This window comes from Rhamphochromis longiceps, linkage group LG18, assembly GCF_057381845.1.
Source record: "Rhamphochromis longiceps isolate RC_006_pf linkage group LG18, R_longiceps_female_GT1.1, whole genome shotgun sequence".
NCBI classification, from domain to species: domain Eukaryota; kingdom Metazoa; phylum Chordata; class Actinopteri; order Cichliformes; family Cichlidae; genus Rhamphochromis; species Rhamphochromis longiceps.
Window position 1 is genome coordinate 9,462,869 of NC_140574.1, and position 17,534 is coordinate 9,480,402.

The 17,534-nt window shown below is 41.2% G+C and overlaps 1 protein-coding gene across 3 annotated transcripts; it reads right to left on the reverse strand.

Moving 5' to 3' along the window:
• Positions 1-566: 566 nt before the first annotated feature.
• On the reverse strand, positions 567-17,516 carry LOC146647706 (uncharacterized). 3 transcript variants are annotated; one of them, XM_085388627.1, is made up of 5 exons: positions 16,722-17,516; positions 11,402-11,989; positions 4,838-5,593; positions 4,218-4,349; positions 567-2,899 (listed from the first exon to the last, which is right to left on the reverse strand). In XM_085388627.1, exons 1-5 carry the CDS (start codon positions 16,957-16,959, stop codon positions 2,634-2,636), a joined length of 1,980 nt encoding a protein of 659 aa, XP_085244753.1. In that variant the 5' UTR covers positions 16,960-17,516; the 3' UTR covers positions 567-2,633. The 3 variants fall into 3 exon arrangements, 2 of the variants coding, with proteins under 2 accessions (XP_085244753.1, XP_085244752.1); XR_014908428.1 differs by having other exon boundaries at positions 2,762-2,899; positions 3,434-4,349; positions 16,722-17,514; XM_085388626.1 differs by having other exon boundaries at positions 2,765-2,899; positions 3,529-4,349; positions 16,722-17,515.
• Positions 17,517-17,534: the final 18 nt, after the last annotated feature.

Here is a 17,534-nt window from a genome sequence, read left to right on the forward strand (position 1 = left end):
TTACTAAGCTTATTACTCCCCACAAACATGCTACACATAGAAACTGCATAGTGATGAGTCAAATGTCCTCCAGAACTAAGGGTGGATGCTGGCATGAGATGTCAGAGAGAAAGATTCTTTACACTTAAATAGACTTGGTGCGATGTGATGTCTGCCTCAACTAACTCACAGGCTTTGCTCATCAGCCATTCATCTTCCCAAGTCACACACTGGCCCACTTTAGAATATGCAGTTACTGTAACAGACGTATCCAGGGATCCTAAAAATTATAAACTAGTGAGTTAGCATCTTAGTAATTGAAAAAAAAAGAAAAGAAAAAAAATGTAATGTCAAAGGTCCCATCTGTGATTTTAGAACTTATACATTTTGTGTAAGTTAGGCTCCTTCAAGGATCCCTACAGGGTCCCAGTTTTACATTTTTTCCAAGAATATGGAAAAACTGGAAGACTAGGAGGAAGGTAGGAGATGTAACAGAATGGAGAGAAGGAAGAAATCAGCATTTGAAAGATTTAACATTTAGCAATTACTTAGACTGATCAATACGAAAAGAATCCACAACTCAAACACAGAATTTTCCATTTATTAGAAAATACAAATAAAGAAAATTATATTTTGTTATTCACATATTACGTATCCTTGAATATGTAATCCAACTTCATGTACAAAGTGAATTTAAATCTTTCCACAACGGCCTTGGGTTTCAGCAATTGTTGATCAGCAGCCTTGTGTAATAAACCTCTGTACTAAAGTAAACAGAAAACACTTCATATAAGGAAGGGGGGAAATTATAAGAGGTTTACTTTGTGATGCACTTTTGAGAGGCATCGACACTGCAGTGGCAGGTTAGGAATTTCATTTCCATGGAAAAAAAAAAAAAAAAACCAGAAGCACTCATATGATACAAGAAATAGTTTTGTGACACCTGCCTCAGACAGTCTCTCTGTTGGCTTGGTCGGTGCTATTTTAATGGCCTCTTTAAGTCCATCTGACAATTCAGGACACTGTTGTCTATATAAAATACTCAACACTGCTTTAGTAACTAGTTTCTGGATTATGTCTTTGACCCAGGTCATAAATAAAAATACATTTCACACAATAAATATCATCGTGGGTAGGTATAGGTAGTCAAACAAACAAAGAGAAACTTCAAAGTCTTTGACCATTTGAAATTCTTGATAGTCACCATAGATGTAAATGAGGTATTTAATGCACAACCTTCTCTTTGATTCTTCATCATTAACACTCATCCTTTAATTTCTTCAAGGAAATTTTTTTTGGTTAGTGGAAAATGTCACATAATTGAAATCTTGGCTCGACTGGAAAGTTAAAGACTATCCAGCTGTAATTTGTCTTGTTTAAGACCAAACTTGCAGAATGTGGCACTACAGTGCAAGCGCAAATTTCATGTAACTTTAGAAGATACTGTGATTTGAGGTTCAGTGCGCAGCCCATAAGAGGACAGAAATAAAATGCTGCAAAGCAACTATTTGAATGTCTTCGACTAAATTTAAAACTTACCTTACAGTAACTTCTACAACAGTTAAACTCTGTGTGGGTGAACTACACACCAGCCCATATCTTAAAATCTATTTTACTGATGCAAAATTAAATTATTTTACTTTAACAGCATTGGCATGATGTCTCAACCAAAGTTTAGAAAAACTGGTCCAGTATACTTGCTTCGTTATATATGCTATAGTATGGAACAGCAAATAAAAAAGCAGAACGCTAAATTTCAATGTAATGTGTTAAAATAATGCATACACTTGTACCAATAAAAACAATCAAATATTTTCGAATTGATATGTGATAATGAGAAATGAAATCTATGTTTGTAACTATTTTCTCTATCTTTTAAAAATGTAATTCAAATGTAAAAGGACACATAAGAAGCAGTGCCCTTTAAAATTCTATTAATATGTCATATGGGTTGAGGTAATGGTTGATTACAGGACTGTACTGGCTACTATAATAAAATAAAGTACTTTTGACACAAAATAAATGTCTTTGAGTAGTTTAGATTTTTTTTAAAAATTGAAGTTCTGCACTTAAATAACAGAAAAAGCTTTTAGTTAGTAGCTTGCAAATATCAAACATTTGTTTTTGGCCTGTTACTTAAAAAAAAAAAAGTTAGTAACACATAAACGAATGACAAGTCTGAGTAAATGCTCCGTTTACAGACATGAACATCTGACAGCTTCTAATGTTTCTCACCTACAGAGACATAATGGATTCATTTGTGCAAAAACGCTCCTGTTTTTCTGAATCAGTGAGACCAGTCCATGCACATGCAGCACTGTTTGTTCTGTCTGTGCTGCTGGTTAACTCAGGCACCAGATTTTGTTTAGATGCTAAAATCGGTAATTTTAGCCCATTAAAAGGTGGTTTTCTAGGCTTATATAATTCACCTTTATGAAAATAAGTGTTGCAGGTGCATAAATGCTAAAAATGAGTTGTTTGTGCCAACCAAAGAAACATATTTCACGTAAGATCTCAAAAGAACACGAAAGCTTGATTTCTTGAGTAGTAATGATAATTCCTGACTCCCCACTTAGTGTTACACAGTTAGAAATGAGCTTCCTATGAAGGGTGGCTGTCCTCTCGGGTGAGAATTTCAGCCATCTGGGAGGGGCTCAGAGTAGAGCCGCTGCTCCTCCACATGGAAAGGAGCCAGTTGAGGTGATTCGGGCATCTGACAAGGATGCCTCCTGGGCGAGGTGTTCAGGGCATGTCCCACCGGGAGGAGGCCCCGGGGCAGACCCAGGACACACTGGAGAGAATATATCTCTCGGCTGGCCTGGGAACGCCTTGGTGTTCCCCCAGACAAGCTGGAGGAGATAGCTGGGGAGAGGGAGGTCTGGGCTTCTCTGCTTAGGCTGCCGCCCCCATGATCCGGCACCTGATAAGCAGAAGAAGATGGATGGATGGATTTACTTTTGCTCACATTTAAAACTTTGGGAGATACTGCTATTTTTGTATGTTGATGTTTAAGAGATCCCAGAAAAACACTTGAATATACAGCAAACAGTTTGTACTGTTATCAACTATATGACTCAAAGACTCTCTCCTCTTTTACGATTTTAAGATCTCAAGTTTTTCTTTGGATTTCCAAGATAATTATTGTAATTCAGAAAAAAAAACAGGTGTATTTTTGTTCTTGTCAAGTGAATGCATCACACTTCCATACTCTCAACTTTGTTTCTCTCCTCATATTAATTACACTATTGTGAAAGGCACTCAAGAGCCCAGCACAGAACAATACAGAGCAAGTAAAGAGCAGTTGTGTTGCAGAGCAATTACACTCCTCAATCAATTCAAAAACAGATGAAGTGGTTCGAAGCACCAGGAAAACATTTCTGTGAGCACTTAAAAATATCACAGAAGTCAGATGGATCAGTCATTTTTGTGCTTGAAAAAAAAAAAAAAAACCTACCTCAAGATTTTGTTCTTCAGATTCAGCCTTTGAGAGTTTTACTACAAGTGTTTATATAAATAATATGAATAACTGTACTTGTGTGCTATGCTTACATATTTTTGTATATTTCAGTCCACATGCAGTTTAAGATGCAGTTTCAGGATGCTCATCTGGTTAAAACTCTTTCCACAGATCTCACAGCTGAAAGGCTGCTCTGTGATTTTCTCACACTGGTGTCTCTGAAATATATCGAAGCTATCAAAGCTTTGGCCACAGTTCGAGCATATGAAGCAGTTTTGCGTGGCAGACTCCTCGCCGCAGTTTCCCTCACGGTCAGTTGACGAGTTCATGTTAAATCCAAAAACACTCACTTCAGGAGTCCGGTCATTCGCTGTGTTGTAATCACTCACAGCCACCTTGTGTATGATATGCTGATTGTGTGGCTCAGGTGTGAGAGTTATATCAGAGCTGCTGGGTTGCATGCCTAAGACAGAATACTGGTCACTGAGCATCATTTCTTCATTTTCTTTGTCTAGAAAAGGCAGATCCTTGATCGGCGACGTATATCCCTGCTGCTCACTCGCGGCTCCGGCAGCAGGACTGAGGTGATACTTGACATCTTGTAGAAGTACACAGACAGTTTGTTCAGGGGCATCGCTGCTCTTCTCAAGCCCAGACGTCCACAGCTGACTTTGATCTGGTGCTGCCGTGCCATTATCAGTCCCTACCTGACCTACAGCCTGAAAATTCTCTCCATTAGGCTCCAGCTTTACCATAACAGTTTCCTCCCTGGCCGTCTCACCGTATGTGGGGCCTGGTAAGGGTTCCTCAAAAGGTGGTAGTCCATTCTTAGATTCTGCCAAGTTCTGCAACAGTTGGTTATCAGGAAGTGTAAACATCATGTGCTGGGGCTCCAGCACATCTGGGTTTTCTCCTTTCCAGAAAAAACAAGAACAGACGTTAATTAGCAGATAGTGTTAGCCAACAAATTTTATACACAATAGTGCTGGTTGTTTTCACATATGGATCCCATAAAGTGGAAAATACACATTTAATGGGGATATAGAAATATGATCAGCAAACCAAAAAAAACTATTCACGGCTTTCGCCGGGCTGCCACGAACCGCTCCACAGGAAGCTGTATCACAGTTGACTCCTGGTTTCAGCATTGATAAACTTATAATATTTATCATGACCAAAACTAAATGAATTATACTGTTAATTTGCTGTTTTTCCTAATGAATTTCTTCAGAAATAAATTTCTTACCATGTTGTGAAACCTGTGTGTCTCATTAGGAAAAAAGTACGAGTTTTTAAGCTTTAACAAAAATGCACTATTCCAGCTACCAAAACGTGTACCTGCTTTTTTTCCAATCATCTATAATGTTATAGAGAATTTCGATACTTTTGCCCCTTCCTTACCATTTCTGTGTGTCTTCATGTGGCCTTTGAGGCTACTCTTCTGATTGAAGCACCTCCCACAGATGTGGCAGCCGTACGGCTTCTCGCCGGTATGAATTCGCAAATGCCTTTCAAGGTGTCCGGCTCGCTCGAAGGTCTTGCCGCAGTACGAGCAGATGAAGCACTTCTTTGGTTTGATTACCTGAAAAGATCTGCTTCTCTTCTGATGCACATGATTCATCAAGGTCTCTGTCATACCGTGTAAGCCTCCTTCTTGTGAGATCATAAGAGGGTCTGAGGATCCAAAGGGCGTTTGGGAGATAATGCTGTTTTTGAGTTCGCCGTACGGTTTTCCTGGGAAAGAGAAGGTGCTACAAGAAGCTTCAGCTGGTGGAGAGAGTAACTGAGCCATCCCGGGGAACGATGGCATGTTTTGCTCCGAGCTGCTAAGAAATTCTGTACTGCCCATCTCAGGGTTGTTTTGTAGTCTGGGCATCCACTGCTGGCTGTCTCTCTCAAACGCTGCGAAGGTGTCGCCGAGGGTTTCAACTCCTTCTCTTGTCTGCTCGTTTCCCCCGTGAAAGAGCGGTGGCGGTGTGATAGTCTTCTCTGCAGGCTCAGATTTAACCTGTACAGGTGTTGGCAGAATGTCCTCACTCTTAGGTAGAGCATCTTCAACGATCGCTTCTTCAGGGCGATGCGCATCAATAGGTGGATTCACCTCAGGAATCAGTTTCTGCTCAGTCACTTGGATCTCAACAGGTCCTGACTGAATACCTGTTTAAGCAGAGAGAGGAGGAAAAATAAGGTAATTCACCTTTTAAACATTGACGAGTTTATTCTGGTTTCAGAATGGATAATCTTATATTCAATCACTACTCCTCCAATCCAGTTGTCAAAGTATCTATAGATATTTGACCCCGTTGATTCAATGTTGGGTAAAAAGGTGCTTAGACAAAAAAAAAAAAAAAAAGGCTCTTGCATGAATATATGCAAATAGGTGAATGAGGCTTGTAACAAGAAACCACACTGAGTTCTTAAATAGACTAGAGAAACACTATATTAAAGTGCCAGACCATTTACAATTTACAAGTCAGTCAGTCCACCATCTCCCCAAGACCTCCACAAACCAACTACGACCCTTCTGTCAAATCATCAGTGCCACTGCTCCAAGTTCCAGTCAGTACCTTCCCCACACTCAAATGAAATTGGGTGGTTGTTACATGTGCAAGATTCAAGCTTGTAATTTGAACTAAATAATTTCATGTTTCTATGGTGAACGTAATTAAATCATGTAGCATCTGCATGAAATTCAGCAACTTAATTTGTACTTGTTAAGATGACATGATACAATCTAGTAAGAGTGGTTCGTTGCCTGGACTCACGACATTCACAAGATCACATTAGATGTCAAACTGCAGGGAAATCGCTGGAGTTTTAAGAGGCAGACAACTACACCCACACCACGTGTATGCTATCGCTATTTATTGTGGTTTAACCTGTCAGGGACAAAACAGTGCAGAAAATTCTGCATCAAGCTTTGTAATCATAGCTTTCCTAGTTTTGCTAGGAAATTGGCGATACTAAATTACCCATGAATGTAAGTGCAAATGGTTGTTTGTCTCTATGAAATCATCAACCCCTATATTGGTTCATTAAGCACGACTAGCAGTAATTGCCTTGATTAACAAAGTAGTTGTTCCAACAACAAGATTTCATTGTGTTTTCCTAAAGTTTTTAACTTGTGTAGAATGAATTAAAACAAATTTCACTCTACATACTGAAATCAATCACTTCAAGTCAATGCAAGTATGCTACGGTGATCCAACGTAATCTGATTACATAAAACCACCAGATGCCAAATGTGTTGGTTTGACATGGTCTAAAATGGGTTACTGTACTTGGTTAAATCACGTGGAAAAAGGTGCCATGATTAAATTGTGTTCATCCAAAGATAGATATTTTTTTGAGTGCATTGTTTCAGCATTTTCAGTGGTGGGCTTTATGCCAAATTGCTTTTAACTATAACTAATTTGTTTTAAAATATGATTTAAATCGGGTGACACCGTGGTTAGCACTGTTGCCTCACAGCAAGAAGGTCCTGAGTTCAATTCCACCATCAGGCCAGGGTCTTTCTATGTGGAGTTTGCATATTCTCCCTGTGTTTGCGTGGGTTCTCCGGCTTCCTCCCACAGTCCAAAGACATGCAGTTAGTGGGGATAGGTTAATTGGAAACACTAAGTGGAGGAAATATTTTTTTAATGGTGCCAGCCTCATCTGAATTAAAGACTAGATTTCATTTAAAGCACACTTAAAGACCCTCCAAGAATGTGGAAAAATTTATATTAAATATAGGTTTCCTGTCCAGACTGAATATAAATGACACAGATGTTTTTGGCCAGAATTTGGCCTGTGGACACCTCAGGACCTCCAGGAGGAACTGGAGAAAACATTGCTGGGAAAATGACGCCTGAAAACACTCAGCTCACTATCGCTGCAATTTCAGAGGTGTGGATGAAAATGGTGGTCTAAGGAGCTTGGAAAGAAAAGCGTCTGGACTTCTTTAAGTTGCTTGAAGACGTTTCACCTCTCATCCGAGAAGCTTCTTCAGTTCTGGTGGTTTGACTAAGGTCTGCTATGAAGTCTATTGTAGTGTTCCAGTTATTTAATTAATGGATAAGTTCATCAAAAATAAGCAAATTTCATTATTCAAAAGTCATTTTAGTCATTATTGAGGCAAAAAAAAAAAAAAAAAACAAACAAAACCAAAGATTAAACTGGTACATGTTCTCAAACTTGAGTCAGGTGTATGTCTGTGGAGTTTTGTGACCTCCAGTTTTTTGTTCAGCGCTTCTCAGGGTGTCAGTTCACACCAGAAATGAAGTGTTTAGTCTTGTGGGTGGGGGTTCGTTGATATTGAAAACTGACCAGATTCTCGCCTCCCTAATCTGCTCTGTGCAACTTGAGGCGTCTTCATCAAAAATAGACCCGGCTCCATTTTAAGCAGCACTGAGACCTCAAGTCACTCCTACAATGCTTCTGAATCACACAGCAGCACATCTGGTGGAACTGTAATCATCATTTTGAGTGGGTGCAATTAGCTCCAGAGGCTTCAGAGCCAGAACATGCAGCCATGTTTGGTATATTCACGGGGTTAGCAGGTTTCAACCTCACACTACAGAAATGGTATAAAACTGCAGAGCGAGCCCCACTGGCAGCCACAGAGCAACTGAGTGTAGAAACTGCAATTAAAATTAATCATTTTGAATTTGTTTATTTATTGGATGAAAGGAATATTCTGCTCACCCCTAAGTTAAATGTCAAAAAACTCATTTTTTATTGTTAATAATAACAACAATTGAGACCAAAAGTGATCAGTTGGTATGGAAAATAATGCTCCTGCTTCTTTACCATCAGCAGTTAAAGCTTTAAGCTGTTTAAAACACAAGTAGTTTAAGCTTTAGAAATTCTTTCCTTTAAACACCCGCAGGGAAGGAAACTTGCGACCCCTGCTTGACAATAATCATGATGTCGTCTATGAAGACATCTGGAAACGGTTTGGATTTGACGCCACACTCGAACACAAAGTTATGGTGGCTTACCAACTATGCTAAATACTTTGAGGGAACCCCTGAAATGATTTATTGTTTCATCTGTCTGCAAACACAGAGGGTCATTTTTGTCCTTGGTGTTGCTTGCTATGCTCTGCTAAGATCAGCAGAAAATAAGCTGAAAATTGGTTAATTGCCTAAAGGTTCGAAGGGCACTGAACAATTCAATAGTGTCACATTACATGCATGAACTGGGTTTCAACCTCGGTAACTAATATCCGGTGGATCTTGTACAGAGCCCGGTGGTCTTGCTCTGGGTAGCACAAAGCTAGAAATTGGCTCTACAAGGCAGGAAGGGGGACTCTGCTGTTCACTGAGACCCTTTTAAGTCACCTTCCCCTCCACTCACTCACTGTCATCACACCTAACCCACATAATTTTTCCTGTGCTTACTGACTTCAAACTGTGAACCAAGACTCAGAGACAGAAGATAAAAATAACACACCACAGCGTACAACTAGCTACTAACGTGTCATGTGAGTGACATGAACCTTCAAATTAAAAGATAAAATTACTGCTTCTATATGTTTCATATAAATTACATATAATTTTAAATGTGTCTTTAATCTTTCATTCATTCTTATAAGTAAAATCTATAATACTGTACGCTGGCAGAGAGCCAATGACCCCAGGCATCCAAGTTTGATCCTCCACAAATCCGTGAACCTCCCTAATCCTGCCCTGCTGAAGAATCGTTGAGCAATGTAGTAATTCCCCACCAACCAAACAGCCACCGGTCCTGACCTCCTTCAGTACGATAACAGAGGAGGATACTGCCTGAGTGCACACACCATTATGCAGCAACACCCTGATTTACATGTACCTCCAAACTACTGGAGACCTCAAAACTGCCAAGTGTAACACAAAGTCTTTTGGCCCTTCTGAGAGTGACAATGATTGTGCAGTTACTGAAATATTTGAGCATGTACGACAGATGTTTTCACAACTTTTTCTCTGCTCATGTTCAGACTGTTAGAAAAGCAGAGGAGCAGCTTAACTCATTCACTGCCATTGACGTCTATAGCCGTCAATGGCAGTGAATGAGTCAATGGGTTTAACTCATTCACTGCCAATGGCTGGCAGTGAATGAGTTAACTGGGTCCAGGGCTGCTTTCACCCTGAACCTTTTTAGTCTTTGTACAAAACGAGCTGCATGCGAGGATGTAGACAAACGGTCTTTCATCTGTCAACGTGAAGTCACACTCGAGTAAGTTTTGGTCCCATACCTGAATGGCATTATCACCTAAAAATCAACAGTACTTCTGCTAGTAAGAAACCTTCTGAAGCAGATTTCCTGTTGCGTTAGAAGTGAGAACAGGCAGCTTCGAACCATTTTGTGACAGGTTCCCTTTTAGCGTTGTATGAAGTTCCTGTGTGAAAATAGCTCAAACCTTTATGATAAATATGGCGCTAAATGTAAGGGTCATATTTATTTCTTTTTTGTTTTGCCAAACCTGCCACCAGTAGGGAGAGCTGTCAATCAGTTTGTAGTTCTTCAGAACAATGGCTTAATCTGACAGAGCCGTTGCCTAGGACAGAGTTTGTGACTGTGGTTGATGCTCCTGAAAAACTATAATAAGAAGCTTTTGTGTTTGTCTTTGTGTCTCAAATCATCTAAACGAGCTTTCTGCACTAACCATTTTGGTCGCTTCTGAAAAGCTAATTGGTCGACATATTGTTCTTATACAAAATCTGTTTGTTTCTTTGTCTCCAACTATGCTTAAACAATCGTGAGTTGAGCAACCAAACGTGGAGGACAGGTACATCTAAAGATGGAAGCAACATGGAAGATAAAAGTGAGGAGAAAACATGAATGACATTTGGTGACTTCAAGTGACTATGAGTGGGGCAGGACTCCAACATGAGAGTACGGGACCAATGAGAGTACAGGAAACTGTTGACTGGCATACAATCTTAGAGAGTTACCAAGGCAACCAGAACCTGGAATGTCAGCAGGTGAGCAGCTGTCAGCTTCACAGCAAAGTGCAACAAGCAAAGTGCTTTCAGCATGAACAAAGTTTATCTCTCTATCAAGTATATCATGCCATCATGTTGCCTAGCAACCACCAAACAATAGTTAGGTAGGTATAAATGATCAATTATTCTCATCTATGCACCTATAACACCTTTTAAAAGTTTTAAGTTCACAATAACATCTCATTTAGATCCACAAAGACTTATTCGGGCATGTCCTGTTGCTTAGGAACCACCTAGCAATAGGCTAAAACGATCAATTTTTAGTATTTATTTATCTACGACACCTATCATGATTGGACTGTGTTCCTGCATTCAAGAAATATCTCTAAAATTAGAAACACCCTGTCTCAAAGTGATGCTGAAAAACTTCTATGCTCAACTATAGTAATTCATTTACAGGCTTTCCTAAAACATTACCTCATTACTCTCAGGAAAAAGTTATTTGTTATCCTACTTACAATACTTTCATGTTACTCTGTAAAATAGCTGAAAAACTCTGTCTCATAATCACCATTTAACATTATACATACTCTTCTCACATGCAAGGTCTTGAAGAATCAGGCCCAATATAATCTTAAAGACCTTATAATACGATATCACCCCAACAGAGCACGTTTCTGGTTCTTAGGGATTAAAAAGTAGAATAGGAGGCAGATCCTTCAGCTTTCAGGCCCCTCTTCTTCTCTTCTTAAATATTTCCTCTTTGATGAAGCATATAGTTGGGGCTGCTGAACCCTCCCTTTTTTTAATACTGCAATAGCTTGCTCATAGGAGCATAGGCATATATCAGCAAAAAAAGAAAGGAGTCATGTGTCTATACTTGCACCCTCAGAATAGTTTGCTTGTTCAGTTGTTGAGTGCTTGAAAGCATTGAAGATGAACACTGCCTTCATTTCCACAAGCTTTAACTGACCAAGTGTTTCACTGATGAGAGCTGGTTACAATCCAACTTAAAGCAACAAACCAAAAACCTCATAGTAGGAAGCATTTTACTTACATCTTCTGTGAATCTTTGTGTGCTCCTTGAGGCTGCATTTCTGATTGAACCGCCTCCCACATATCTCGCAGCGGTATGGCTTCTCACCAGTGTGAATCCTTTTATGCCGCTCGAGATGCCCCACGCGCTCGAAACATTTGCCGCAGTACGGACAGATAAAGCCTTTCTTAAACATCAGCCTCTTTACCGTCCTCCTCCGTGCCGTGTTGTACGCATTGCGGTACAGACTATAACCCAGTAACCCACGACCAAAGTGGTTCTGCTGAAATCCACCAGAGCTGCTGCAGGACACGGCCAGCCCACTGTCCAAAGACGATTCGGGAAGACACGACAGGGAGTTCTGTCCTAAACGTAAATAATGAGAGCTGTTATGTCCAGTCTCATTTTGTGTCGTCGATCTCCACTGTCCACTTTCATACAGAGGCAGCTCTTCTCCTGGTTTGTCGGACTGTCTGCTGGCCTGTTGATTTTCCTCCTCCACAGGTTCACATTTGACCTTCACTTCAGGTACAGACAGAGTGGCGGGTCCATCATCAGCATGCACATTTTCAAGAGAGTTCTTCACATCACCAGCACCACCCTGGCTTTCTGCAGAAAGATAAACATGCATGTTATAACTGAATTAAACCATCACTAACTTAATTCCAAAACAATTAGAAGCCGGAGGAAGTAATTTCCCCAGGATGATGGTGAGATATGTAAAATGACAGAAACAAACCAATAACATACATTAAAGAGTTGTAACTTTAATTCTTCCCCAAGATGAGAGTCAAGATAGACATTAGTTGAATGCCATTTGTTCATCTGATTTTGTGTTTACACAACTTTTGATCTGCATTTCATGAAGTTTAATGGAGAGGTGAAGCAGTGGCAAAGGAAGAACTTGTTAAACTTTGGTCTGTTATTACGTTCTAAAAGTTTGAAAAACAGAACATTGGTCGTGGCAGAGTATGGACTCTGCACGCACCACTTTAGTTTCACATTATTCAAGTTTTGAAATCAGGTCCTTGGTAAAACTTGCAAAACTGTTACATGGCAATATCTCCAAACACTATGCACCATGCGTGAGTTTAAAACTTTTCACAAGGTGCACAGATTTATTTTGGACCTCATAAATAGCAGAGCTAAAAGTGTTATGTGATCCGCCTCAACAAACCAGAAGTTATTCTTGTGAATGACGTGTAACTAATGAGATCTTGGAGTAAATGTAAATATGCCCGTACTACGGAGCCCCCCAGGGGACATGGGAGAAAAAAAAATTAGGGAGGAAAAAAAAAAATTAGGGAGAAAAAAAAAATTTAAGACGGACTTTTGCGAGATCTCGCGAGATCTCGCAAAAGTATTGCGAGATCTCGCAATAAGTATTGCGAGCGCTCGCAAAAGTATTGCGAGATCTCGCAAAAGTTTTAGCCGCATTCTTCGGAGGCCGCCAGCTCGAAGCCGACCGGGAGGTCGAGGCACGATGTGCCGGGAAAGCGGTGTTCCTCCCGGCTGTAGTAGGTCTCGACTTCCCGTTAGCTTCGAGCTAGTGGCCGCCAGCTCGAAGCCGACCGGGAGGTCGAGGCACGATGTGCCGGGAAAGCGGTGTTCCTCCCGGCTGTAGTAGGTCTCGACTTCCCGTTAGCTTCGAGCTAGTGGCCGCCAGCTCGAAGCCGACCGGGAGGTCGAGGCACGATGTGCCGGGAAAGCGGTGTTCCTCCCGGCTGTAGTAGGTCTCGACCGCCCGTTAGCTTCGAGCTAGTGGGTGTCAGATCTCCAAAAACGTCGGAGCTCTTTTGCAAATATGTGATGTCTTGTAAACCGAGCAGGTATCTGACGTTTACACAACTACATTCACGCCTCAAAATATCTTAAAAGTGTATTTTGTGACCCAGAAAGAGTAATATTACAACTAAGTAGCTGCCGCCATTGTTGGAGTTTTGCGAGATCTCGCAATACTTTTGCGAGATCTCGCAAAAGTCCGTCTTAATTTTTTTTTTTCTCCCTAATTTTTTTTTTTTCCTCCGTAATTTTTTTTTCTCCCATGTCCCCTGGGGGGCTCCGTACCTTTCGGATTTTGTTCAAGAATCTAATCAATCCTCTAATGATCGTGTTTCACTACCTAAATTTGGCAGGTACTTACATAGTGCTTTCATACTCTAAACGAGCATTAAACATGCTTTTTACTACAAACCTCATTTAATTCTATTTATGTACCAAATCACAACAACAGTCGCCTCAAGGCGCTTGATATTGTAAGGTAAAGAATCTACAGCAATTGACAGAAAACCCAAACAATGAAATGATCCCCTGTAAGGAAGAATTTCTGGTAGAAACAGGCTCGGTGGGGCGGGGCAGTCTCCCATAACCACACATAGTGAGTGAAAATAGGTGAGTGAAGAACAAATACTTCTGTTGGCTTCATCGGGTGAGGGCCTCCAGCTCGCACTGGAACGGTTCGCAGCCGAGTGTGAAGCAGCGGGAATGAGGATCAGCACCTCCATATCTGAGGCCATGGTTCTCAGCCGGAAAAGGGTGGAGTGCCCACTCCGGGTCGGGGATGAGTTCCTGCCCCAAGTGGAGGAGTTAAAGTATCTCGGGGTCTTGTTCGCGAGTGATGGGAGAAGGGAGCCGGAGATCGACAGACGGATTGGGGCTGCAGCTGCAGTAATGCAGATGCTGCACCGGTCCATCGTGGTGAAGAGGGAGCTGAGTGTAAAAGCGAAGCTCTCAATTTACCGGTCGATCTACGTCCCTACCCTCACCTATGGCCACGAGCTGTGGGTAGTAACCGAAAGAACGAGATCGCGGATACAAGCGGCAGAAATGAGCTTCCTCCGAAGGGTGGCTGGCCTCTCCCTTAGAGATAGGGTGAGAAGTTCGGCCATCCGGGAGGGGCTCAGAGTAGAGCCGCTGCTGCTCCACATCGAAAGGAGCCAGCTAAGGTGGTTCGGGCATCTGACAAGGATGCCCCCTGGGCGCCTCCTGGGTGAGGTGTTCCAGGCATGTCCCACCGGGAGGAGGCCCCGGGGCAGACCCAGGACACGCTGGAGAGATTATATCTCTCGGCTGGCCTGGGAACGTCTTGGTGTTCCCCCGGATAAGCTGGAGGAGGTGGCTGGGGAGAGGGAGGTCTGGGCCTCTTTGCTTAGGCTGCTGCCCCCGCGACCCGGCCTCGAATAAAGCGGATGAGGATGGATGGATGGATGAAGAACAAATACTCAACTTTGGCCTATTGTAGTATAACTAAGGGAGGATTCGGGGTTAACTGATCCAGCCCTAACTCTACGGTTTACCATAAAGGAAAAGTTGAAATGTAATCTTAAAAATAAGAGCTGGTTCCACAGAGGATGCTTCCAATTTTACTTTTAAACATCCTAGGAATCACAAGTAAGCCAGGAATCCGAGAGACAATTGCTCTATTGGGGTCTTTAAGATAAGACAGGGCCTGATTATTCAGACAACCCCTGCTGGTCCTGGCAGATGGCCGACCTTCCCTGAGGACATTCTGCTGGAGGTTTTTTCCTCTTTAAAAGGGAGTTTTTCCTTTCCACTGCTCGCTCAAAGCGGGTTGTTTGATTAGTGTCTTTATCTTACAATATAAAGCACCTTTGACTGTTGTTGTGTTTTGCACTATATAAATCAAATTGAACTGAACCGATGTTGTACGTGAGGAGAATTATTGTAAAATTAGATTCTGGATTTAACAGGAAGCCAACAAAGAGAGGCCAGTGTGAGAGGAACACGCTCTCTTTTTCTAGTCCCTGTCAGTACTCTCACTGCAGCCTTTTGGATTAACTGAGTTTTTAGGACAGCCTGATAATAATGAATTACAATAGCCCAGCCTAGAAGTAATAAATGCATGAACTAGTTTTTCAGCATCACTCTGAGACTGGATGTTTCTAATTTTAGAGATACTGCGCAAATGCAAGACAGCAGCCCTACATATTTGTTTAATATTGCCCATTGACTGAGAGCTTTCAAACCATCCCTCACTCTGATGGATTCATTGGAGGAGCCAAGGATTCAACCACCCACCCTGCAATTAGCGGACAACCTGCTTTATCTCCTATGCCACAAATCCATGAGCTGTACAGCTCACTAAATATGTGAATATTAGTGGTGCTTTTACATATTACTATCTCGACTTCTTGTACATTTTGGAAAGCTACAGCGCTTAATACATTTTTAGACGACCATCCAATATAAGATTTATGCCACAGCTGCCCTAAATTAACAGTAATTACCAAAATCAATCTGTAATGGTTAACCCACCATATCCACAAGCTCTTTTATTGAAGTGATACTTTTAATATAACTATTGTTGACATCCAATAACTTTTCAATTTGATTTTACAAAAAAAAAAAAAAAAAAAAAAAAAAAACAGACAATACTATTACTTTTTTAAAGTAAGATGACAAATTACTGTTATTTACTTGCATTCACAAACAAAAAATAATATTAATTTTACTGGTTAACTGTTTGATTAATTTCCGACTTCTCAAAGGAGTCCAGTGTGCCAGCTCCAGTGTGAGTAATCAAATGTGAATTCAGTCATTTTTTTTTTTTAAACTTGTTTTTGACAGATTTCTAAAATATGTTCTTTCTTGTTTTTAATGGCAGTTAAGCAATAAATACAGTAAGCACAACTGGTGCACTGAACTCATGCCCGTGTAAGTAATACTGTTTATTCTGACCTATGTGAGCAGGCGGGAGAGACTCATGAAACAAACCAAATATTTGTACCAAATGTTCTTCAAAATGAAACGAATCACTCAAAGATCTACAACAAAGTGAGAAAATAGATTTGTGTGTTTCATATCTGTCCCCAGAAAAGGTCCACATGGCATCTGGACAAAAATCTATTTCTAAGTAACTTCTGCTAATATCTTATCGCAAAGAAGAGAAACAATTTTGTAATGCTTACATTCTTTTCTTTACACTATATAACTGCAAACACGCCAGCTCATTAAAAAGACCTATTTTGGTCCTCATGTCCTGCAGCCAAAAGATAAATGATCCAAAATGACCACTGGAACGATTTCCCATATTATTGCAGAGCAAATAAAAGCCAAAGCCTTGTGCTGGGGGATTTTTCACAACGTGGCAACATAAACATTTGTTCTTAAATTATTATTTTTTCTCTAGAATTTAATAAAGTATTTCTCTACCTTTACACAACCCCTTTATAAAAGTTTGAAAACTGAGATTTGTGCATTTTCGTCCCTGACAAACCTTGCATCAGTGTACCAGTAAGTTGGCACCCCTCAGCAAAGAGGTGCCAGGTTAGCACGGCAGCTACAGGGTGTTGAGGTGTGGTTTAGCTCGGGTCCAGCTCACCATCTCTCCCGTGGTGGTCGGGTCTCAGGGTCACCGCCTGCTGGGTTACTCTCAGCTCGCCGTGCAGGAGCTCGATGTTGCTCTTCAGCTTCTTGATCTCGTTTTCACGCTGGCACATTTCCAGCCGCAGCACCACCATGCCATCCTCCACAACTTTGGCGATTTCTGCCACGGCTGCTTTGGACAAGGCATCAATCACGGAGGCGATCTGGGAGCGCAGAGCAACGCTGCTCAACATTATCGTGAACCGACCAAGGAGTGAAGGAGGGCTGAACTTTAAAGCCAGAGAAGCGGCTCGGTGGGTCCCACGTCAGGGAGGTGAGTTAACGGCCGCGTCTAAGCGAAGCAGGCCGATGCGGGAGCCGCTGGCTCTTCCCAGCCTGCAGGCATTTGGTTAGCCTGATGTTGGTTTTTAATGAGTACAAAGAGATAAACACTTTCTCGTTTTACGGAAGTGATGACACACATACCGTAAAAACGCGAAGAAGAGCGCAACGCATATTGTCACCGCACTTCTGGGGCTGCTGGACCTTTTTTTGTTAAACCAAAAACAAAAAGTCTTCAAAAGACTAAAGTAGGAAGTTTACGAGAATCTAGAGAAAACATGCTATTTTCAGGTTTTATCTTAAAGGGACCATATTGCTTTACTCTTCAAGCATTTACTTATGAGAAGTTTCCAATGTTTCCAGTCACATCAATACAACACACACAGCAGCTGTGAGAGGAGGTTGCAGGGACCATCTATAAAGTGCAACACGACAAAAGAAATCATACACTTTCATAACATTTGAATCTGGATTAATTACAGTATGT

Coding starts and splice junctions, on each gene's coding strand:
- LOC146647706 (XM_085388626.1), bottom strand. CDS start 16,959: ATGTTGAGCAGCGTTGCTCTGCGCTCCCAGATCGCCTCCGTGATTGAT. Junction 11,990..16,721: donor CGACCACCACGGGAGAGATG/GTGAGCTGGACC, acceptor ATCTTTCTGCAG/AAAGCCAGGGTGGTGCTGGT. Junction 4,350..4,837: donor CATGAAGACACACAGAAATG/GTAAGGAAGGGG, acceptor TTTTCTGGAAAG/GAGAAAACCCAGATGTGCTG.